This window comes from Giraffa tippelskirchi, chromosome 7, assembly GCF_054371585.1.
Source record: "Giraffa tippelskirchi isolate mGirTip1 chromosome 7, T2T-mGirTip1v1.2.pri, whole genome shotgun sequence".
Taxonomy (NCBI): Eukaryota; Metazoa; Chordata; class Mammalia; order Artiodactyla; family Giraffidae; genus Giraffa; species Giraffa tippelskirchi.
The window spans coordinates 144,023,188-144,048,444 of NC_137281.1; the positions used below are offsets into that span (position 1 = coordinate 144,023,188).

At 45.7% G+C, this 25,257-nt stretch overlaps 1 protein-coding gene across 8 annotated transcripts in view; it reads left to right on the top strand.

The window, feature by feature from the left end:
* RGS6 (regulator of G protein signaling 6) overlaps positions 1 to 25,257 on the top strand; it is a 588,674-nt gene that overhangs the window by 495,236 nt on the left and 68,181 nt on the right. For 7 of the 8 annotated variants that reach the window (XR_014059230.1, XM_081508924.1, XM_081508920.1 and 4 more), the window contains 6 exons: positions 4,442 to 4,506; positions 8,873 to 8,949; positions 11,552 to 11,633; positions 13,197 to 13,271; positions 15,203 to 15,301; positions 17,057 to 17,118. Coding sequence is in view for 7 of the 8 variants with exons in the window: in XM_081508924.1 (XP_081365050.1) it covers positions 4,442 to 4,506; positions 8,873 to 8,949; positions 11,552 to 11,633; positions 13,197 to 13,271; positions 15,203 to 15,301; positions 17,057 to 17,118 (460 nt within the window). In the remaining variant the exon portion in view is untranslated. The remainder of the gene's footprint in view (positions 1 to 4,441; positions 4,507 to 8,872; positions 8,950 to 11,551; positions 11,634 to 13,196; positions 13,272 to 15,202; positions 15,302 to 17,056; positions 17,119 to 25,257) is intronic. The other variant, XM_081508925.1, reaches the window with a different exon arrangement.

A 25,257-nucleotide genomic window follows, 5' to 3' on the forward strand; every position in this document is an offset into this window, starting at 1 on the left:
TCTCCAGGGGATCTTCCCAACCCAGGGATGGAACCCGTGTTTCCTGCATTGCAGGCGGATTCTTTACTGTCTGAGCTACCAGAGAAGAGGCACTCAAATTTATTTTAATTGGAGTGTAATTGCTTTGCAATATTGTGTTAGTTTCTGCTGTACAGTGGAGTGAATCAGCTACGTGTATACACCTATCCTTTCCTTCTTGGGCCTCCCTCTCACCTCACCACCATCCTACCGCTCTGGGTCATCACAGAGCACCAGGTTAAGCTCCCTGTGCTGTATAGCAGCTTCCCAGTAGCTATCACTTTTACACATGGTAGTATATACAAGTCAGTGCTACTCTCTCAATTCATCCCATCCTCCCCTTCCTCCCTATTTTTCCGCATGCCCCTTCTATGCATCTGTGTCTCTTTACCCACCCTGAAAATAGGTCCATCCATACCATTTTTCTAGATTCCACATATATATGTTGAGGCACTCAAATTTTTAAATGGGAGAATGAATGAGTCAGTGAGTGAGTATATGGAGCAGTGAATGTCATAGTGGAAAACAAGACCTCAATTCTAATTCCACCTCTACCACTAACTAGTCCATGAGTAAAGCACTTCAGCTCTCTGAGCCTTTATTTTTCCATCTATTAGTGAGGGGTCTGTACTTGATGGTTGCCAAGGTTACTTCCAATGCTAAAATTCCATTGTTCTAAAAAGTAATTAGAAGGTATGGGGAAAATAGAGAAATATGTGATTTGTATGTACCCTAGTTTAGGAGATTGAGGTATATTATGATGTCACTAGCAGAGAGACTAGTAGAGACCAACCCAGACAGCATATTAAAAAGCAGAGATATTACTTTGCTAACAAAAGTCTGTCTAGTCAAAGCTAGAAAGAAACTGAGTACTGCAGAATTGATGCTTTTGAACTGTGGTGTTGGAAGACTTGTGAGTCCCTTGGACTGCAAGGAGATCAAACCAGTCAATCCTAAAGGAAATCAGTCCTAAATATTTGTTGGCAGGACTGATGCTAAAGCTGAAACTCCACTAAGTCTGGCCACCTGATGCAAAGAACTGACTCATTGCAAAAGACCCTGATGCTGGGAAAGATTGAAGGCCAGAGGAGAAGGGGATGACAGAGAATGAGATGGTTGGATGGCATCATGGACTTGATGGACATGAGTTTGAGCAAGCTCTGGGAGTTGGTGATGGACAGGGAAGCCTGGCGTGCTGCAGTCCATGGGGTTGCAAATTGTCAGACACGACTGAGTGACTGAACTGAACTGAGTAGAGACAGAAAGTTTGGAAAGGGAGTCAATTTTTAAGGACATTGAAATATGGTAGATTCAATGTTTTTTAAATGTTTAATTTCACATGTAGTACGTGAATCTATTGACTTTAAAATTTTTTTATTGCATTCTGTTTTTGTCTTGGTGGGATGCCGGTGAGTTTGAGATGGCAGTGGGTGTCCAAGTGAGATGCTGGCATGAGGGCAAAAAAGACAAGTATTTTTCCAATGAGAAATTACATATCCAAAAAAAAAAAGCCAGCATCTGAGCTTAAAGCAAGTCCCCAGATGCCCTGTTAGAGGACTTGGCTGTTGTTGCCAGTGGTCACTTGATGGGTTAGGTGTCAGAGGGAACACTGCTGAGACACTGAGGAAGTGCACACAAGCCCCAGGGAAGGTCCCCTCAACTGCTACTTGCTGCCTCCCCGGTGGTGGTGGACAGAGTGCCCAATGTGTGACATTAGCTGCACAGGAAGGGGCCCACCAGCCCGCCACCATATAACTCATGGTCATCAGGAGAGGTACCTTTGCCTTCTGCGCATGGTACTTTACTTCTCAACTTAGCTGATCCATTTTAACCCAGATGGGCTGGAAATTTCTTGAGATGATCCTGCTTAAATAAAGGCCAGATCTGGGTTGGCCTTTTCAGAGTTTCGAATTTGGCCAATACGAAATACTGTCTGAGGGACTTCCCTGGTGGTACAGTGGATAAGAATCTGCCTGCCAATACAGGGGACACAGATTTGATCCCTGGGCTTGGAAGATCCCACAGGCCTTGGGGCACCAAAGCCCATGCGCCACAACTACCGAGCCTACGTGCTGTAGAGCCCGTGCTCCACAACAAGAGAAGCTACTGCAGTGAGAGGCCCACACGTTACAACTAGAGAGTAGCCCCCACTTGCCTCAACTAGAGAAAGCCCGCATGCTGCAACAAAGACCCAATGCAGACAAAAATAAATTTTAAAAAATAACACCGTCCAAGGCAGTGTTGTCAAAGAAGCTCCAATAGCTATACTGCTTAAGGATCACTGAGATCAGGGGCAGGTGACATGCCAGGCTTCCTGCTATAAGTTGGCTCCGGTTCCACAGGCCGCCTAATTGATGGCCCAAGAGACCCAAGGAGGTAGCTTGTAACAGAGAAGACACCCCTTATCTGACACAGTGCAGAGCTGTAGCTGTTTGTTTCACTGGAAAAGTTGGTAAGGAGAGAATCATGAAAAAGTGATACATGCATACCTTAACTACTTCAAATGAATGGAGACTATACCAAGGAATATTCATTCAAGAGCCTTTTGAGGTAGAACCAAAGATTCTCTTTGATTTTAGGTCCCCATAATTTGAGTTTCTTTCTTAAATAAACCACACTTGAAATAAACTACCCAGTTTTGACCTCCTTAAAGTACATAAAGAATTTAAAAAATACTTCTAAAGCAACTGTATGTTGACCTCTCTCATATTTTTACTCTTTTTTTCATGGTTTTTTTTTTTTTTTTCAGTTCTCTTACCCATACCAAATTTATCAGCAATTGTCTCAGCTGACTCTCCTTTATCAAATTGTTCCAAACCATTCAGCTAGCTCTTCACAGAAACAACTGTGCTCTCTCTTTTCATATTAATTTCATCAGTGCATGTAATAGTTAGTGAATGCATGTTATTAAAATAACAGGTATGCCTGACATAAGCAGATTCGAGAACAAATACAACTGACTATCACCCACAAACTCGAATGATGTGAGAAATGTGGGCATACAGAGGAGGCTGCTGCCAGAAGTCTCCATCATATTGTAGTCTGCATCAGGAAAATGTTCAGACCACGTGAGGAGGTTGGTTAACCCAGCAAGGAGTTGACTAGAGTTCCTGGTACAATTAGGTTGTCAAACAGCAGATCGGTCCTGGTCCTCTCTGACCTTCCCTCCTAGTCATCCTATTACTCATTCATACCATTTGTCTCTTGTTTCCCCTGGGTCATTCTACTTGGCACTGGAGAAGGAAGGAGATACTGAAGAAGCAGAGGCAGGAGAGGAAGTGATGAAAGCCATGTTGGAGGAAGAATATCCTGACAATTGTGGGCCAATAGCCCTTCCTGAGCTTGGGAAGAGACACCTAAATTGTTCTTGCTTTCCATTGTCCACACACTCGACCTGGCAGGCCCCAGAGCTTGGTGCAGGGGTTCATGCTGAGTAGGACACAGCCTACTAGAAGAGCCTTCAGCCTGGAGCAGGGACAGCTGGTAAACTCACGAGTACTGCACAGCGGAATTAGGGCCAATGGTTAAGGATGGATAGATGCTATCAGGAACACCAAGCTGGGTCTTCAAAGATTGGGAGGTGGTTTCTAGATGGAGGGAAATAAAACAGAAGAGGAAGAGGCCTCCAGGTAGTGGACACATACACACAGAAGTAGAACCAAAAGGATTTGGTAGCCTCACATGCCTGAATATCCATTGGAAGGACTGATGCTGCAGCTGAAGCTCTAATACTTTAGTACCTAATGCAAAGAGCCGACTCATTGGAAAAGACCCTGATGCCAGGAAGGATTGAATGCAGGAGGAGAAGAGGCAACAGAGGATGAGATGGTTGGATGACATCACTGACGCAATGGACATGAGTTTGAGCAAACTCCAGGAGATAGTGAAGGACAGGGAAGCCCGGTGTGCTGCAGCCCATGGAGTTGCAAAGAGTCAGACACGACTGAGCGATTGAGCAACAGAGCAACAACATGCCTGAATGAGGGAGGGAAGAGGTTGACAAGACAAGCAGAGACTAGATCTTGAAGAAACGAACATGCTGCCTTTAGAAGCCTGACCTTTCTTCTGAGGTCTCTGAGGAGTCAATGCAGGAAGTTTAGGCAGGAAGGTAACATGGTCATATTTATGAAAGGTCACACTGATGGAGGATGTTTGGGATGAAGCAGAGTGAGGAGGATGGAGGGAGGTTGTCAGGATTGGATGATGGGGGTCCTCATCCGACCCTGACCTGTAGAAAGATTCCTAGAGGTCTGATGGCATGGCATCCACAGAAAAACATATTTTTCACTGCACAGTGCTGGGCGTATAGTGAGGGCTGGCTGGCTGGCTGGCTGGCTGAATGAGTGGATGAACAAATGAGTGGGTGGATTATGATTCCACCATACTGCTAGTCTTACATGTGTCGTAATTTTTCTTCCTTCAGCCATCTACCTCTGTAAGAGGACAATGCAGAATAAAGCAAGGCTGGAACTGGCAGATTATGAAGCAGTGAGTATGATTATTTTCCAGGTATGGTGTAGGAGGAGAGTATAAATTACCTGCAGCTCTGACTCAGCTTGCAGTTTTCCCTTTTTCTTCCCCCAACTCCTTCAGACAGTGGAAAGGAAGTCTCTTCTATTTCCCTTTTTTTGTTCTCAGCTCTTCTTACTATCACAATATAATCATATCTTTATATAAAGGACTCTCAAATCTCAGCAATAAAAAAACAACTCAACTTAAAAATTGGCAAAGGACTAGAACAGACACTTCACCAGAGAGGACTTAAGTATGACAAAGAAGCATATGGAAAGATGTTCAACAGCCATTAGAGAAGTACATACTAAATTTGTGATGAGATACCACTACACATTAGAATGGCTAAAATTAAAAGTGCTGATAGTTCAGATGCTGATAAGGATGTGGTGAGCAACTGGAATTCTCCTATATTGCTGGTGGGAATGCAAAAGGGTGTGGCCACTCTGAAAAATGGTTTGGCAGTTTCTCATCAAGTTCAACACACACGTACCATATACAACCAAGTAATCCCACTTTGGAGAAGGCAATGGCACCCCACTCCAGTTCTCTTGCCTGGAAAATCCCGTGGACGGAGGAGCCTGGTAGGCTACAGTCCATGAGGTCGCGAAGAGTCGGACACGACTGAGCGACTTCACTTCCACTTTTCCCTTTCATGCACTGGAGAAGGAAATGGCAACCCACTCCAGTATTCTTACCTGGAGAATCCCAGGGACGAGGGAGCCTGGTGGGCTGCCGTCTATGGGGTCGCACAGAGTCGGACACGACTGAAGCGACTTAGCAGCAGCAGCAGCAGCAATCCCACTTTAACATAACTACATGCATACCCCCAAAGAAATCAGAACTTACAGCCACACAAAAACCTGTACACTAATGTCCATAGTAGCTTTATGTGTGATACCTCAGAGATAAAAACAATCCAAATGACTTTAACAGATGAATGGTTAAATAAACTACTCTACAGCCTTGGAACAGAATACTATTCTGCCGTAAAAAGGAATGAATTATTAATCCAACCACTTGGATGAGTATCAGAGACATTATGTTGAGTGAAAGAAGTCAGTCTCAAAAGATTGCAAACTGTGAGATTCCATTTATGTGAAAAAGCTGTCATGAGGGAAAACAGATCAGTGGCTGCCAGGATGCAGCTATAAAGAGATGGCATGAGGGAGTTTGTGGGGCAGGGGGCGGTGATGGAACCATTCTGTATCCTGATTGTGGTGGTGGTTACACAAGCATATACATGTGTTAAAATTTATATTACTATATACCAAAAGAAGAAAAACAAATTTACCATATGATCATTTTTTTAGCTTAATATATGATAATTTTTAAAAATTGCATCTTCATACCCAATTCACCAGTACTTGGCAGTAGATGCAAAATCTTAGGACCAAATCCAATCCAGAAGACAAGATGGATGTCAGATGGAGACATACACTCCCAACTTTCCTCCTCCTCCTTCTTCTTTCACAAAGTGTGATTGCTTGCAGAAACTGGAGACCCCACTACGCTCATATACACTCCCATTTAATAGAGCCAAGGCACAGAGAACTTGAAGAGTCACAGATAATGTTTTAAATATTTAATATTTGGGATTGAAAACTCTTTCCCCCCAAACCAGAATTTGTACAGGTCACAGAAAACCTAGGATATTGGCCAGCTTTTCACAGGCCCTCCAGAGGAGATGTTGTGGAGCCATGAAATGACTGAAGGGCTGACAGCCAGGAGAGGGGGCAACATCAGGGGCAGTGAAGACTCCTCACCCCTCGATACTCCAGCATGAACAGCACCTTCAGATTCACCCACCTCCCCATGTCCCTCCCACTCTCATGGCCTCAGTCTTCCAAAACAAGAGTGAGGCCCTGCTCACCAGACCTTATTATTCATGGGTACCTGCCCCCAAGTCCACCCACCCAGGAAGCCACCACTCCGTTCTCTGCAGCCCCAGGGGAACATGCCTGCCCTCAGAAAACAAGATGGGTACATGGCCCTCCACTCTTTGGTCCCACTGGCATCACAGGACCTGTGGACTGGCGGGGAGACAGTAGTGCAGGATGCAGCGCAGAAGTTCACTGGGAGCCTTGGGCCCTGGCTAAAGTTGGCTTATCCGTGGGAGCCATGAAACATAAATGTGTTGGGACTTTATGATCTCCCCAAGCATCCCCAGCCTGGCAGTTCTACGCCTCTGAGCATCCTAGGCACCCAGTCCCACCCCGCTATCTGCCCTCGTGTGCCAGCAACCACCCCTCTTCCAGAAGACCACTGGCTGGCTCTTTGGGCACCCAGCACCAAGTGCTTTAAGTTGGACATGACTACATCCCTTCCCGAACATGGCCTTCGGGAACAACCCAGAGTGCAGAAGCACGTGGCCCCTCCATCCTGTGTCTCCCCTCCCAGTAGTTCCCATGTTTTTAAAAGAGCTCTTAAATAGGGGAACTTGATGGCACCAACTCCTAACATATTTTATTCTGTTTTCTGTTCTCTTGCCCTACAACATTCTACTTTGGTATTGGTAAAGAATATGGCATTAAGATGTTCTTTCACATTGAAGTTCTGTCTAAAAGTGGTTAGAAACTAAAAAAACTTTTGTTTTCACAATTCAGTAATTTTATTATTTTATTATGTATATTATATAATTTCATTATTTTTTTCCTGATGGCTTAGTATCTTTGTAAAAACAAAAATTCAAACAACAAAGAAAGCAGAGAAAGAAGCCTACATTCCTTTTATCTGTACATACATTTTTTTTTTTCATAACAAACTTGGATCACACCGTAAGCATTATTGTGTAAGCTGCTTCTTTCTCCAGTCATATACTGTAAGGGTGTTGAGACTCTTCCTATAGCAGTAATAATAATCTACAGTCTCATTTTTAATGGCTGTCTAGTATTCCATGGTATGACTGTATCATGATTTAGGTAACTGCTTCCTAGTTGACTGACATTTAGGCTTTACCAGCTTTGCTTCCTGTAAACAGTGAAAAAAACAAAAGTGGAAAAAAAAAAGTGAAAATTGCTCAGTCGTGTCTGACTCTTTGTGACCCCATGGCTATACAGTCAGTCCATGGAATTCTCCAGGCTACAAAACTGGAGTGGGTAGCCTTTCCCTTCTCCAGGGAATCTTCCCAACCCAGGGATCAAACCCAGGTCTCCCACATTGCAGGCAGATTCTTTACCAGCTGAGCCACAAGGGAAGCCCAAGAATACTGGGGTGGGTAGCCTATCCCTTCTCCAGGGGATCTTCCCAACCCAGGGTTCCTGCATTGTAGGCAGATTCTTTACCAGCTGAGCCACGAGGGAAGCCCAAGAATACTGGAGTGGGTAGCTATCCCTTCTCTAGTGGATCTTCCTAACCCAGGGAATGAACCAGGGTCTCCAGCATTGCAGGCGGATTCTTTACCAACTGAGCTATCAGGGAAGCCCCCTGTGAACAGTGGGAGAATCAAATGATTGGTTTTTTGAAATGTTTACACAGCAAGCCTTGGTAATAACTGAGTTTACATGTGTTGGTCTTCAACCAAAGCTCCTTTTATATTAATAATCCACTAATGAGGGTAATCAATTAGTTTTGGCATCAGCTCTATGTAAACACACAGCATAATGTGGGCTCTTGCCTTGCATTCCATCAGAATTAGGCGAGTCATTAGGGGACCTGTCAAACACCCCGCCCCACTGTCCTATTGTGCCACTAGGTTGCTCAACAGACTTTGAGAAAGGGCTTCTTCCTTCTCCCTCTAAAGGTGACCCAGAATGCCTTTTCTTTCCTATGGTTTTTGGGTTTACCTTTCATGAACATCACAAACCTGGTCACTCCCTTCTTTCCCACTTTTGAATCTGGACTTTCAAAGTCATTAATGCCAGGTCCTCTGGGTTCTCCTTTTCTGCCACCTTCCCAGCCTTCTGATTGCTAGAAGACAAATCTTGAGAAATCCATTCTTGGTCAAATCTTGAGAAATCCATTCTTGGTCTTGCAGTCAGTTGCAAAGACCCCTCTCATTCCTTCCCTAAAGCCTGCGTGAACAATCACAATCCAGACTCCCTGTCTTCAGTGGCCTTTATAAATGCTGTGTGAGTCATGTTCCTGTAAAACACACAAGAAAAGAAGAATTGGGGAACCACACAGACTTCAGACTTAATGGATGTGTAAATGAATATTAATAGTTCTGCTCTGTACAGCAGGGTCTGGTGCAATGTCAAACTGGGTTCGTGTCCGGTGGATTTAAAGTAGGGCCCTGCTGTTGTTTTGCAAGTAACCAAAATAGATGGCTGCCTTGTAATAAGTATCGATGTGCAAACTCACGATGATTAATGCCTTCTTGTTGATTTTCATTTCTCTTTAGGAAAACTTAGCAAGACTCCAAAGGGCCTTTGCAAGGAAGTGGGAATTCATCTTTATGCAAGCAGAAGCACAAGTCAAGTAGGTGAACTTCACAGGGCCCCTTGCAAAGAGAAAAAGACCTCTCTGGAATTTAGAGGTGGTATGAGAGTGGGGTTTCCTTCCATGGCCAGCTATGGTTAGTCACTGTCTCTCTCATGACAGCAACTGAGGAGAAATCAAGGTCAGGATGAATAAGTTGCATTTCTGTCACCCATGACACCCTGAAATAATCTCCACAGTATGTGTTCCAGCAGGTAATGAGGTTCCTCCCAAATGTATAACTCTGGTTCTAAGAAGCTGTACCTAATTCCCAAGGAGATTTCCAAATCTTCTGTGCTCAGAAGCTAAAAAACACTAGACCCACTTTACTTGTTGCTTTGGAAATTTCATCTTTCTAGGAAAACATACTGGAGCTTTAGGAAAGCCAGCAAGTGGCCCCTCCTCCATCTCTCCCAAGGGGAAGGGTTCAGAACCAATCAAAAACAAGGCACAGAAGTCAGACATTTGGAGTCCAAGATGTCAGATTGCTGCTGATAAAACTAGTTATGGGACATGATTTTGGATCTATGACCACAAATCATTGCCCTAGAATTAAAGTTTCCCATCCAGGGCAGAACTGGGTATCTGTAGTACCACCTCCCCCCGCAATCTGAGGGCAGAATCAAGCCTTGTAAGTTTACTGCCTGCAGAGAACAGGTGTCCTGAGAACAGACTGACCCAGACAGGGCCCAGATGGACCAACCTCAGCTTTCTCTATTTCTTGTTTCAAATGTGCCAATAAGTTAAATCAAGAAGAGATGAAAAGAGGAGAAAGTCGGAGTGTTTTTTTCCATATTCTTCCCTCCCAGGGAGTGTAGTGGAAATTCCTTTCTCTGTAAGGAAACAGAAGTGAGCAGTGAATGTCCCCCAGCCCAGAAACATGGTCATCAACCAGATCCTTTTGATTCTGGGAAATGGGTTTGCTCAGGTAGGGTTCTCTCTTGTCCTTTTCGGCAGCGGGCTCTGATTTAGCTGCAAGCGATGATGGAAGAAATGGGACAGAGAAGGGGGTGGGGCATGGACGCTGAACTGGGAGGAGGCGAGTATCTTTTCTCTGGGCACCACTTGCATGTGAGCAGCCCCTGGGGGTCTTCAGAGGGCCCCTCCCCATGCTCTGGGCAGTGTTGCAGCCCATCCCTCAGGGCTGTGCTCAGGCTGTGTGGGTGATGCTGATGAGCGGTCTGGTCACAGCTGGAAATGATGTGAGGTCCTTGGGTCCAGGGAACTGTTCCCCTCTTCCCCTCCCCCTGCAGCCTCTGCTCCCCACCCATGATTCCACATGCCCGCCCCCCCCCCCACCTCACTGCTCCCTGCAGCCCCTGAGGAAGGAGAAAGCAGGAGGGTGGGTGAGGGGTGAGAAGGAGGAAGAATTGAGCCAGTGCACTCAGGAGCCACTGGGAAGTGAAGAGAAGGTCTGATTTACACTTTCAGGATCACACAGCATCATCACACGTTATAAAAGGAGGGGAAAATACCCCTTTGTATATATACGGTATTTCTCGATTCCCTATTTTGATTAACTCTGTGATTACATTATAATTCTGGGCCGTTTAAGTACACAGCAATTATCACAAAAATCACAGGGTTATTATGACTTTATTTTAGTCTAGTAAACTAAAGTACTCCCAAGAGAGCCAAGAACCAGGAGTTACACAGCAATTAATCGAAGTTACTTTCTACTTAGATAACATGGAGTAATGCAGGCTGTTTTTTAAGGCTCTTACCTATGCTCCTGATCACGACATAAAGAATCTGTCAGTCTTGCAATTAGTGCCTCCCCCAGCTGAGGCCAGTGATATTTGCCTTCTGGATCTTGTCATACACCGGGGCTATTACTTTGCTTTTAGGGAATCAAATGGTTTAAGTAACTTTTAAAACACATGAAAAGTGAAAAATGTGTTCGTCACTCAGTCATGTCTGACTCTTTGCGACCCCATGGACTGTAGCCCATGCCAGGCTCCTCTGTCCACAGAATTCTCCAGGCAAGAGTACTGGGATGGGTTGCCATTTCCTTCTCCAGGGGATCTTCCCAACCCAGGGATTAAACCCAGGTCTCCTGCATTGCAGGCAGATTCTTTACTGTCTGAGCCACCAGAGAAGTCCTGTTTTAAAACACATAACTACAGCATTTTGAAGACATTTCTACTGATTCTGAAGCTAAAGCAAACTTTCAGATTTGAGGATGAAAGATTACAAGCCTATGGTTATATTCCTTCTCATAACTTGAACACATGGTGTCCTTTGATAAGGCGGGGGAGGGTGGAGCATGACAACAACTAATGCAATTCTTAATAATGCAAATCTTAATAATTCAAATGGACGGCTGCATTCCTGAACACTGAATAGGCTCGCCCTATTCATTACACCTAATCAGTAATTTGCAGTCTAGCTGAAAACAAGCTCTCTTACCATGTGTGGGCTTCTTGAGGTTTCCTTGCGGGAATTATGCACCCATATCGTACAGCTCTGCAGAGAGCAGGAGCCACACAGGTGCCAAGGGCCCTATGTACACTAATTTAAAAATGGGGCCTAGAGCTGGCACATGGACCAGGAAGGAAAACAGAATAAAAAGCCTCTGATTTCCCTTTTCTCACTCTTTCAGGATTGATCGGAAAAAGGATAAGACAGAGAGGAAAATTTTGGATAGCCAAGAACGAGCCTTTTGGGATGTCCACAGGCCAGTGGTGAGAAAGCTCTGCTTGGTTCTCTATTTTCCAATTTTCTCTCTTCCTTCACTTAAAAGACTGTCTTTAGCCACGAGGCGTCTCACTCTTAAGAAAATTGCTAAGCTTTGTGAAATTGGTTTTGCCATTCACTCAGATCATCTCAGGAGATCTTCTGGAAGGTATATCAGTTCCACCTTTTAAAAATGATTCATTCACGAAATATGCAATTGGAAATGGGGGAGCTGTGGGAATTCCACCCAGGGAACTTTGGGCCCCAAAGTTTACAGTCCTAAAATAAGCAGTTTCCATTTCTAATGTTATTCAGTTCCAACTTCTAGAGTATTCTCTTTCAAATGCAACTGATTGATGGTACTCACAGTCACAGGTCATCGAAAACACTGAATTAGTGGATCCTGAGTCATTATCCTGGGAGAAATACAGGGTTAGTTTCTTGCAAGCCTCCAGTCACATTTTCATCAACCAATCAATACAGAACCTTGTTAAAAGTGTGTTTCAGTTTAAAGCCACCTTATTTAATGTGTGTTGTTGATCACTGACTTTGAACTCACAGCCAAGAGCACTGCAACGCACGCCTGGATGGCCCTTATCTAATACACCTCTTTTCTCCGTAAAGCAAACCCCAGCCTTCCTGCACTTAGGAACACGAGACAGCACATCAGCAATGGGCTTCGGGGCCATGTTAAACAGCCAAATCACCAACAAAAAACGCAAAAATGTGTAAAATACGGTGCTAAATAGACCGTGAAAAGGATGCTTGTTTACAGCAGGAAGGGAAACAAGAAGGCACCTCACAGGGAGCATGCAGGTCGGGCGGCTCGACGTTTTTGCTGCTCTGCACACATGCGCCAGTGACCATGAAGTCACCACGAGCATCAGTGGGGGAATTATAAGTGGATTTCAGCAAGTAGGCAGCTTCACAAATACAAAATCCATGAATAATGAGATCTGATGCATTTCCAATTTCGTATTATTAAAACAAATTTTGCATTTTCCTCATGAAATGAAACTAAAATGAATAAATTATGTCAGCCTTCCTCAAGTCTGATTAGAAGTAAAACCGTAGCCCACCAGGCTCCTCTGCCCATGGAATTTTCCAGGCAAGAATACTGGAATGGGTTGTCATTTCTACTCCAGGGGATCTTCCCAATCCAGGGATCAAACCTGTGTCTCCTACATTTCCTGAATTGGCAGGTGGATTCTTTACCACTAGTGCCACCTGGGAAGCCCTTAGGTGGTTAGTTGTGTGAAATAACAAAGGCTCTAATTGAAGCCATCCACTGCTTTGAATAATGAGTTTACTCTTATAAACTGTACACTGTACCATCTACATATCATCCTTAGATAATATGAGGTACGCTATTTATTTCACATGAGTGCTCTGTGGAGGAACACATATTACAGATGGAAACACCTTTGTAAAAACAAAGTGTCAATGGCAAAATGGAGGTAATCATGTATTATGTGTAACAGGAAAGACAAAGACTGGTTCTGAGGGTGTCACTTGAGCCAACTTGGAAGATATGATTGTCACTTATTAATTTACATGATTTTTTTTCTCAGCCAGGCTGTGTGAACACAACAGAAATGGATATCAGAAAATGTCGACGTTTGAAGAACCCACAAAAGGTTAAAAAGGTTTGCTAGTTTAGCTGAATTAAAATTCTTGATGGGAATTGCCCTTCCATTTTGAATAATGTTCAAATAACAATTTGCTATTTGTAATTCTCCCTGTTTCATCCTTGGAAACCATTTCATTCATTCTACAAATGTTTATGGAGTGGCAGGTGTGGACTTGGCTGCAGAAATACAGTGGCAAGTCCTACAAGTGAAAGTGAAAGTCGCTCAGTTGTGTCTGACTCTTTGGGACCCCATGGACTATACAGTCCATGGAATTCTCCAGGCCAGAATACTGGAGTGGGTAACATTTCCCTTCTCCAGGGGATCTTCCCAACCCAGGGATCAAACCCAGGTCTCCTGCATTGCAGGCGGATCTTTAGCAGCTGAGCCACAAGGGAAGCCCAAGAATACTGGAGTGGGTAGCCTGCCCCTTCTCCAGCGGATCTTCCTGACCCAGGAATTGAGCCGGGGTCTCTTGCATTGCAGGTGGATTCTTTACCAACTGAGCTATCAGGGAAATCCCTACCCCACAGCCTGGTAGGCATGAAGCAAGCCAGCAGGCGATGGTGGGAAGTTCAGGATGGTTCAGGAACACCAGCAGTGGGCACCAGACCAGGGGCTTCCCAAGGATTTCCATGGCAAGCTCAAGGGTACAGAGGTCCAAAGTGTAAATAGCTCTTGACTCTGGGGAGGCAGTGGAGAGGAAAGGGCACATAAGGAACCGTAAGTAAGGAAATCCCACAGGGGCCGGCTTGATGCTTTGACACAAGTGAAATCTTGTGTTAGTTAGATCTCCCCCAAGTCAAACCACCATCTCATCCAGCCATAAATGATCCTGTGATCATTTGTGTTTCACTGTACTGGAAGGGACAGTGATTCTCTCTCATCTGTATACGTGACATGACGTATGTATCAACTCCTTCATTTTACTTATAGATTTTGTTCTTCATTGAGTTACTGATACCCACTGTATTATCCTTTTATAAAATCTTACATAAAACAATCTTTGTCATAATCATTGCAATCAGGAAAGTATGCGAGTGTGTTGCTGTCATTTCACAATACCAGGGTAATGGAAGGCCAGAAGAAATATATGACAAATTCAACATCTTCATATTTTTTTACATTAGTCTTAAAATGTCCTCATTTCATCTTTAAAGGCCTCCTAATTCTAATATTCAAGAATTTCATGGAGCCCATGTGCACCCTATCTGAGCCTTCCATGATATTATAGATTTCAGCTATAAACTGTACCCTTCAGGGTTATATTTCTTTCCCAGAACAAAGAGTGTCTTTAATCAGGGTTATATTTCTTTCCCAGAACAAAGAGTGTCTTTAATGTGTTTCTAACAAAAGGAACAGATTACAAGTAGCCATTCCTGTGGTTACGTGGGAAAACTGAGTCCAGAAAACTGGTCAGATGAAAAGGAAAAAATCTGAAACACTCCCATTTCAAGTCTGTACCAGAGAGGCATAACCAATGGAAAATCTAGAGGGGGTCTCTTTGTGCATAATCTTTAGCTGTTCTTGAACCTTCCTGTATCTCAGAATCACCTGGAGCATTTGATAAAAGTGCAGGCTCCCCAACTCCACCCAAAGATTCTGGTTCAGTGACTTTGGGGTAGAGTTCGGCAGTGTGCATCTTTACCAAGTACCCAAGATAATTTTTTGCAGATAGTCTATAGACCATATTTGGAGAAGCACCGTTATGCAAGGAGACCATCAATGAAAGGAAGGATTTTCTAGGAGTGATAACCCAAAGATGGGACCAGTTGTTTCAAGAGCCAGAGTTCCCATCATTGGAGAAATTCAAGCAGAGGCCGATGACTTATTGTCAGGATGTCATAGGGGAGGGCAGAAGCATCAGATGAGTGCTCGAAATAGCTGACCCTTTGGGCCTCCTCCAGCTGTTGAGGGTGCTTGATTCAATGTTCTCGCTTCTTCTCTAGTCTGTGTATGGTGTAACTGAAGAATCCCAGTCACAAAGCCCGGTGCACATCCCCAGTCAGCCAATCAGGAAAACTACAAAAGAAGACATCCGGAAACAAGTGAGTGAATTGGTTGCTGCACTCTCAAAGGGAGACATGGCCAGTTTGAAAATCTTTTGATTGTTCACAGGGAGCTTTAAGTTCCCGGAAAGCACAGTGGAAGCAGCTGTGGGTGACTTGAACCTTCGAGCACTGTGTGTGAATAATTCATGGAGGCTCAAGAGGAGAACTTCTCCACTGAGTTACTCCAGCAGTTAGTAGAAAAGGACATAATGAGTTACCACAACACCATGGGCTGACTGCCATAGTAGGGTTTTCTACAAGATGCTGTAGGAGCTGGGGGTGGGGGTGGGGGGCGGGGGCAAGGGTAGGGAGGACCCATGTCACAGGGTCCTTAAAATTGTAGTGCACTTCCAGAGTAAACCAGCTCAGAACCCCCAACTTCACTGCTCTGATTCAGAAGGAAAGCTGACAAATAGAACAAGCCCTACTCCCAACTACTCCCAATGCCATTTCACCATTACGTGGTTCCATATTATCATCCTCCATGATGAGGAGTTAACTGGTCAACCCAAGTCAACAGACAGTGGCTGGCTAATTACATTACTCCTTTCCGGGAGTTCACTGGTAATAAAGTGACTTGAGGGACTACTCTTTACATTATGCTTTACTGGCTTCTAGGGGGCACCCAAAGGCATAAACTGTGAGGTGCCTGACCTCGACAAGTTTATTACTGTGTTCAGTTCAGTTCAGTCACTCACTCGTGTCCGACTCTTCACGACCCCATGAACTGCAGCACGCCAGGCCTCCCTGTCCATCACCAACTCCCGGAGTTTACCCAAACTCATGCCCATCGAGTCGGTGATGCCATCCAGCCATCTCATCCTCTGTCGTCCCCTTCTCCTCCTGCCCCCAATCCTTCCCAGCATCAGGGTCTTTTCCAATCAGTCAACTCTTCGCATGAGGTGGTCAAACTATTGGAGTTTCAGCTTCAACATCAGTCCTTCCAATGAACATCCAGGACTGATCTCCTTTAGGATAGACTGGTTGGATCTCCTTGCAGTCCAAGGGACTCTCAAGAGTCTTCTCCAACACCACAGTTCAAAAGCATCAATTCTTCGGTGCTCAGCTTTCTTTATAGTCCAACTCTCACATCCATACATGACCACTGGAAAAACCATAGCCTTGACTAGACAGACCTTTGTTGGCAAAGTAATGTCTCTGTTTTTTAATATGCTGTCTAGGTTGGTCATAACTTTCCTTCCAAGGAGTAAGCGTCTTTTAATTTCATGGCTGCAATCACCATCTGCAGTGATTTTGGAGCCCAGAAAAATAAAGGCAATAAATATTATTGTCTGAGGGAAGGGAAATAGATTATGGAAAATAGCTACTCAGTGATTCCAGGTAAGTATACCAAGCACATAGGTGTGATGTAGGTGTGAAGGTTGGGTAGGAGATCACTGGAGAATAGTCAAACCAAATAGTTAGGGTGTGTGGGTTACCTCCATGCTGCTGCTAAGCTTTGTAGAATATATACTATCTTTAAGTTAGCAATCACTTCTGGGAATCAAGCCTTAAGCTGTAACACAGTACAGGGGAATATGTGAGTAGGCTAAACTGTAGAATGTATTTCTTAAGTGTGGTAAGAATTTCCAAAAGAGGAAAATAGTTGCTGGAGTGAAACTTAGAGGGCTGGAGAAGTCTGTCCAGAGGAGGTGTTTGGCTGTTGGTAGAAATACAGGATTTGGGTTCCTAGGGTGAAAGGGTGAAAATATCCCTGTTTAGTCTTAACGCTTCTGTTCTGTCTTTCCTCAGATAACATTTTTGAATGCACAGATTGACAGACATTGTTTAAAAATGTCCAAAGTGGCTGAAAGGTACGTTTCCCCTTAATGTTATTATTTTTTTCTAATTCAACAAAGAAGAAATGTTCCAGGATTATACCTGATGAGTGTGTATCAGGAGACAGACCACAGTCATTTCTTAAACTGATGGGTGAAAAAACCACAGGCCTGTTTGAGTACAGCTAAGATAACAGACCTCCCTTGAGTGATGTCAAGAAATGTTCAGTTGCTAAAGCTTTTCAGAAGGGTGGATGAGAGACCTTGTCAATCAAGGAAGAATGACCTTAAAAGCTACATAATGCACATTTACCTTCAGCCTCTTGATTAATTCAAATGGAATTGCTCCCTTTTCAGCTGTAAAACGCCCAGATTCACTTCATAGGGGGAAAGAATTATGTGTGCCCTTTGAGGTGCTGGCTGCACAAACAGGGGGGACTGGACCATCAGGAGGCGTTCCATCTCCACACACCATCAACCTCCCAACTGCATCGAATCAGCTGTAAAGAAAATATTTGGCACCTGCAGCCCGGCTTCCACAGGAGCCTTAGTGCTACAGTCTGCACGAGGAGTCAGTTCCACTCTGTTAACTCATGGGAGACTTGATTTTGTCAACGAAACAGTCTGTTTTTGAACTTTATTAAAAGAGGGGAGACCACCTGGAGAGTCTATATGGAATAAATCTGAGCAGGTAACCCCAAACCAGAGGTTTATTCATCCAAATGCTACTGTTAAAGCGGCGACCAGTATCTGAAGGTTCAAGGGCTTAAGTTGGGTCTTAGTATTTATTGGTCATCACAGTAAAGTGGGTCCTTTAAGCCCACCTGACACGGAGGGCTGGCTGTGTGTTCAACCTGTAAGCCTTTCCCTGCTGGCCCCTGGGTTCATCCACATCTCCTTTCTAGATAAATAACAGCAAATCGAGCCAAAGAAATCTCCACACACAAACGCCAAACTGGGATTCACGCTTTGCCCTTAGGTGGCCAAGGACATCCTTGGATATGGGCTCATCTCTTTGATGGCATCTCGTATCTATTCCGGGACTTCTCAGTAGTGTCACAATTGACATTATGGGCCAAATACTTGTTGGTGGCAGGAGGCTGTCCTGTACATGATGTTTTGCAGCATCCTTGACCTCTGCCCATGTATGCATGCTCAGTGACTCAGTCATTTCCTACTCTTTGCAACCCCGTGGACTGTAACCCGCCAGGCTTCTCTGTCCATGGGATTTCCCAGGCAAGAATACTGGAGTGGGTTGCCATTTCCTTCTCCAGGGGGATCTTCCAGAGCCAGGGATTGAACCCACGTCTCCTGCATTGGCAGGCAGATTCTTTATCACTGCACCACCTAGGAAGCCCCTGACCTCTACCTGCTAGATGCCAAAACCCCACCTCATAGTTTATGACAACAAAAATGTTTTCACACACCATCAAATGTCCCAGGAGGGGGCAAAATCAACCCCACTGAGAATTCCTGATATTCCTATTTTCCCTAATGCATGTGCTTGAGAAGGTTGCCATGGCTGGAGCTCACCTCACATTAGACAAGTGTTCTAGGGGTCACAGTTTTAGCCTGGGTGGCGGGGGAGCCTCCTCACCCCACTATCATAATGTGGGGCTTTCAGAGTACCAGGCTCTGAGGTTGCTTTTCAAACCTCACTGTGGTTGTCTTCAGCCCAGCAGAGTGCTTGTGAGTGAAACAGCTGGGAGGACCTCAACCCCCCTGGTGTCGTAGCCTGTGAGGAACTGAAAGCTTCTTTGTCTGTGAATGGGGGACAGTAATGGCTGTCCTGGCTGTCCTAGGATCAGAGCCAGCCGTGGAAGGACACTTGAAAGTTTGCAGTCCTAGGAGAGCATGTATGTGGGTGTGTCTTTCTCTTGGTCTGCTTGCTAGAGTCACAGTGGTTTTGTGCCTGATCATCCAGGTCGGGCAGGGGGTTAAGACTGGAGAGTCTTAAGCCATCGTTCTAGGAATTGGACTCAGTGATTCAGAGTAGACCGGAGAAACTGCATTTTGAATACCCTGTGGTGGACCGACCAGGTCTCTAAGGATTTGGGGAAGCCAATGCCCACCACGCACAGCGACCTGAGAGCTCACATCAAAAGGGACACCCAGCCTGGTCTCATCTTTGGGGTGAAGGGAAAGATCCCAAACCCGTCAGCACAAGGGTGGCCAGCTGTGTGGGTGTGCATGGCAGGAAAGGAGACAGCCCTGGTGGGGGAGGGAGCCTGGGCGCGCCCATTGTTTGTTTACATGCCTCACCTGGTACCATCTAATTATGCTTGAGAGCCTGCTCACACCCGAAGAGATTATTCATTCCAGCCCTGCCCTCCTCACTCCCCAGCCTGAAGCTTTCACGAGTCTCCACCCAGCAGAGACTACATTTTATTCCCAGCAGGAGTAACTGGCAACTTTTCAATGTGACACAAGGGTTTTTCATTAGAGCCACAGGAAACCCCCAGATAGAGAGGAGGAGGGAGAGGAGACGGGTGTTAGCAGGAGATAAAGCAGCCTGGAGCCTTGGTCTGTCAGCGGCTCAGTGGGGGTGAGAACAGGGAGGTGGCGCTGGCAGCTGGCCTTGGGTGCCACTGCTCTGCTCGCCAGAGGTGACAGCTGAGCTAGCTCAGGTGGGCGGGCCTAGGTTCCCTGGACCCGCTCCAGGTGATCGTGGTAATTAGCCAGAAGCCATCAGGCAAAGGACCGCAGCCCACTGAGAACAGGTGCATATGGTTTTCCACTTAGTTCTCTGAGAACTGAAACTGGGGAGAGGGCGGGAGGGCTGGTGATCATAAAAGCTCAGTTCTAAAAAAGGCAGGAGTCAAGATTGGGTCAAAGGATGCAGCCAGATGCAGCTGGGAAGAGAAAAAGGAAAGTTTGCAAAGTAAAGGAGCAGAACCACACAATGTAGGGGATGGATGTGGAGCCAGCCATCTAGGTTTGAATTCTGCCTCTGCCATTTTCTAACTGTGTGATCTGGGGCAGGTTGCTTCACCTCTCTGTGCCTCGGTTCACCTCTTGAAAGGGGAGACAGCAGTGGTGCTTAACCAACAGGGTTCATGAGTTAATCCTCTCTGAGAGCTTGATCTAGTCCTTGGCACTTACAACACTTGCAGTGAATGTGAACAATTATTATTTTCCAGTGTGATGCTTTGGGAAGGAGCAGAATTCAAGTGCAAAAAATGGCATGAACCTGGTGTATAGTGTCCAGAGGGACAGAGGGCAGGCCAAGGAAAGAGGCTGGCCCTGAAGATGGCAGTTCTTCCCACCTCTCTCTTTTCAGTCTCCAGCACAGAGCCTCCTGCAGGCTGCCAAAGGCTGGCCCTGCAGCCTACAGTCCATGAGCTGCCTCCTCTGGTACCATGAACCCGGAACCTTTGAGGAAGGAGGTTGGCTCTTCTGTGAAGATTTTCCTGGGCCATCTTGATTTCACCTCTTCTGTCTCACTGTCCCCGTGAGTGGTCAAATGTCCCAAAATGTCTACATCATGGCCACCAAACTATATCTCCTGGAAGCGGCACCAAAGTCCATCTGAAGTGTCACCTAGTTTTGGCTTCAGAAAGTATGGCCCCTGCACATACAAGTGAATTTTCCAGACAAATAATGCTTAACACCTTGAGCTTTCCATTTTAACTATTTTGAATGAGAATATTGCTTTAACATACCCTTGCCTTCTTAAAGAAAGGACATTGCCTTCCAGTTAAGTTTTCTGGATAACTCAGGGTCAGTGTTCATACATTGTGCTTTAAAATTCTGTCAGTGATCAAGGTCTTATCAAATGTTTCCCTTTCCCCTAATAAAGCAAAAGTGCTGGTCGCTCAGTCATGTCTGACTCTGTGACCCCATGAACTGTAGCCCACCAGGCTCAGCTGTCCATGGAATTCTCCAAGCAAGAATACTGGAGTGGCTCACCATTCCCTTCTCCAGGGGATCTTCCTGACCTAGGGATCAAACTGGGGTCTCCTGCATTGCAGGCAGATTCTTTACTGTCTGAGGCATCAGGTCCCCAGACCAGTATGTTCTTTGAGTCTCTGTTTTTTCTTTTTAGTTGCTTCCTTGCTTTCTTATTTCTGTCAGCATGGCTTGTCTCCAGTAGCCCTTCTTCCTCTCTAAATTATTCCCATTTCCAATATGAAGCAGGCCAGGTGTATCAGTTAGCTATTGCTGAGTAACAAACCACCTAAAAACATAGTGTCTTCAAACAAGTGACATTTACTATTGCTCACATGACTAACTGCCAGTCTGTGTGCTCACATGTCTGTGTATATATGTCTATGTACACACATCTGTGTCTGCTGGACCACCCTTGTGTCTGTGTGCCTCTGTGGATTGGGTTGGCTGCTCTATTGATCTTGCCTGGGATCTCTCACATGTTTGGTTCAGCTGGTTTAGGATGACCTCGGCTGAGACCATTGCGCAGAGCTTTGCATGGTCTCCCATCCTCCAGCAGGCCGGTTTGACCTTGTTCACCTGGGGAAAGAAGGATTGCAAGCAAGACAGCAGAAACATGCAGAGCTCCTTGAGGCTTGAAACTGGCATTCTGACACTTCTGCTGCATTTTATTAACAAAAGCAAGTCACAGGCCCAGATCAGATTCAAGGACTAGGGAAATAGACTCCATTTTTAAAACAGATCTGCTGCTGCTGCTGCTGCTAAGTCGCTTCAGTCGTGTCCAACTCTGTGCGACCCCATAGACGGCAGCCCACCAGGTTCCGTGGTCCCTGGAATTCTCCAGGCAAGAACACTGGAGTGGGTTGCCATTTCCTTCTCCAGTGCATGAAAGGGAAAAGTGAAAGTGAAGTCGCTCAGTTGTATCTGACTCTTAGCGACCCCACGGACTACAGCCTACCAGGCTCCTCCGTCCATGGGATTTTCCAGGCAAGAGTACTGGAGTGGGGTGCCACTGCCTTCTCCGTTAAAACAGATCTACCACACCAGAAAATCAAATAATTAAGTTCTTTTAGTCTCCATCCAAAAGCAAGAGGAAAAGAATCTTCATGAGGTGTGCTCTTCTTAATAACAGGCAGTGAGCCTTGGGGCATATGTATTTCATTGTAGACTCTGCTCTGAGGCCCTTTTGGTCATTTCCTCAATAGGTGAAATTGCCAAATAGATGAGGTCTTGCTCTTCTTTGCAAGAGTGCTCAAGGCGATCCACTTTTTATTCAGCCCAGCTTTATAGCACTAGGCAAACCAACTCTGAGAACACAAAAATCTATACATTTTAGTTCCAAATTGTCTGGAAAGTCTCTATATTTTGCTATGTTTCTCCACCTTTAGTGGCACTGAGCTCTGGCCAGTCACCACTCAGATCATGCCAAGCTGCCCCACATAGAGAAATAGTGTTGTGTGATTTTTTATCTGCTCCTGCACTTGGCTTATCCTTACCTGATCCTTGGGAACCATATGTGCATCACAGCCAACTGCTGAATTGATTTTTTACCATCACCTTGCCTGCCTATGTCTGAGATCACCGCTGCCCCCTGAAATTATAGCTGGTTCCTCCTCAGCTTCCTGACCCCTCTGTGATCATGAAATGTAATTCATGAAATGAGATAATGAGCAAGGGACTGCATACCCTAAGGGTCTATTAAAAACCTGCTAGGGTGATAGAAGTCTGTGAACTTAATGTCTAATGATAGTTTCAGGGAGGAAAAAAAAGGAGGCCGAAGAGGTCATTACAACATTGCTTTTATGTGATTCCAGATACCGCAGAGTCCTTGCTTCTCTCTCCCAGCTCATGTTAGGTGCTAGAAAACACCAGAGGTAACACTGTAGACAGGGTGCCTATCTCCAGACCAAGACCTAGAAAGGCTGGCCTGGCATATGCTCTTCTGTCTAACGGGCCACATTCACCTCCACGGCCCTTCCCTCAACCCGAGTTTCTCTGTTGCATATCTTTTCTCTGGGTGGCCCATAATTGAGGAATTCTTTCTTTATATCGTCTTTCCTCCCCTTTTCCTCCAACGTGAAGAAAGAGATGAATGAATTAACAAGAAGCAACCTTTTCTGTGTCTGCAGTGCTGCTCTGCTTTTCATTCCTTTCCCATTCAGATCCTCTTCCTGCCCGGTCCCCCTTTGTGCATCATCACTTAGAAAGTACACGTACCAAAGGGGATGCAAACACACTCGCCTGTTCACCCTTCGCACATTCCGTCTCCAGGTTTCCTTCCCACGAGAAGCCCTGATTTCCTAAGGAACGCAGCAGCACATCTGTGTTCTTTTTCTAAAATCAGAATGATGGTCGCTCTCCCAGAATGCTTTGTATTCCATGCCCTTGCTCCCCTTGAGTAATCACTTCCCAGAGCTGCAAGCTAGCCCTTACTGCCCATTTTCCCTGGAGCCTGACAGCATCTCTCATTCTTCCCCCTCCGATACTATGTACAAATGCCATATGTATACTTCATTCTTGGGATGCTGTGTAGGGAAAAAATACAGTCTTCCTTTCCCTGTGTTTTTCCTTTACTCTCACGCCACCATGGGCTTCCCCGGTGGCTCAGATGGTAAAGAGTCCACCTGCAGTGCAGGAGACCTGAGTTCATTCCCTGGGTTGGGAAGATCCCCTGGAGAAGGAAATGGCAACCCACTCCAGTATTCTTGCCTGGAGAATTCCATGGACAGAGGAGCCTGGCGGGCTACAGTCTGTGGGCTCGCAAAGATTCGGACATGACTGAGCGACTAACACTTTCACTTTCTCACGCCACCATACTCACGGCTCTGTTGACACTAGATACATGGGGATGTTTCCCCCACACCAGGCGATTCTCTGACACCAGCTAGGTGTCCCACAATTTAACTCTGTCTGACACTCTACCTGGAGATAGTGTCAGAGCTCAGTGCCAATGCAGGAGACCCTGGTTCAATTCCTGGGTCGGGAAGATCCACTGGGGAAGGGAAAGGCTACCCACTCCAGTGTTCTTGGGCTTCCCTTGTGGCTCAGCTGGTAAAGAATCCGCCTGCAATGCAGGAGACCTGGGTTCGATCCCTGGGTTGGGAAGACCCCCTGGAGAAGGGAAAGGCTACCCGCTCCAGTGTTCTGGCCTGGAGAATTCCGTGGACTGTAGAGTCCAAGGGGTCGCAAAGAGTCAGACATCACTAAGCGACTTTCACTCACCCCACTTCAGATGCCAGTCATAACGGGCTTGGGTTCCCCATAACTGCTGTCTGACTTGGCTATAAACAGAGGTTCCCATGACCCCTCTCTTGGATTTGGTTAATTTACAGAGTGTCTCACAGAACTCAGGGAAACACTTTACTTACCGGTTTATTAAAGGATACAGATGAACAGCTGGACAAAGAGGTGCATAGGGCCAGGTCGGGGAGGGTCCCAAGCCCAGGAGCTCCTGTCCCTGTGGGGTTGGAGTGCATCACTCTCTCTGTCTGGATGTGTTCACCTCAGGAAGCATGAATGTGGCCCACGTGGCAAAGGGATGCCTGCCTGTGGAGCTGTCACAGCGCCGACTTCTCTCTTGATCCTTGCTGTCGCAGTGCTCACTTAGAGCTCCCGTGCCTGTCCATTCTCACCTGAGATGCTGGACGGCTTGAATGGATGAAGCCTTGCCCACACCAAATGTACCACTGGCAAGAGATTTACAGGACAGTGGGCGTGCACTGCCCGGGGTGGTTGCAGGCATCTATCTTATAGTTGTGGGGTAATTGGAGGACTCTTGAAATACTTTCCTATTTTCTTATCAAAAGGTCCTGAGGGCTCATCAAGGCCATTAGGTAATATATGGCAAACTTGCCTTATAGCACGCCAGGCTCCTCTCTCCATGGAATTCGCCAGACGAGAATACCGGAGTGGGTTGCCATTCCCTTCTCCAGGGGATCTTCCTCGCCCAGGGATCAAAGCTGCGTCTCCTTCATCACAGGCAGATTCTTTACCATCTGAGCCACCAGGGAATCCCCGAACCCGACAAAGAGTAGTTCAATGGCTCACCGAAGAACCAGAAACCAAAGCTTTTCAATTTGGTCCACTGCTCCTCCCACCCCATGGGGTTACAGTCCATGCATGAGACGATGTGTTTAAAACTAAGACTATCACAGGCTCCTTCATCTTCTTTTGATGAATAAAATATCCTGAGCCTCTCAGAAAACTGAAGAACAGAATGTGCTGCTTCTCAAACTTTAACTTGCATATCGTTCACCTGGTGATCTTATTACCAATGCAGATTCTGAC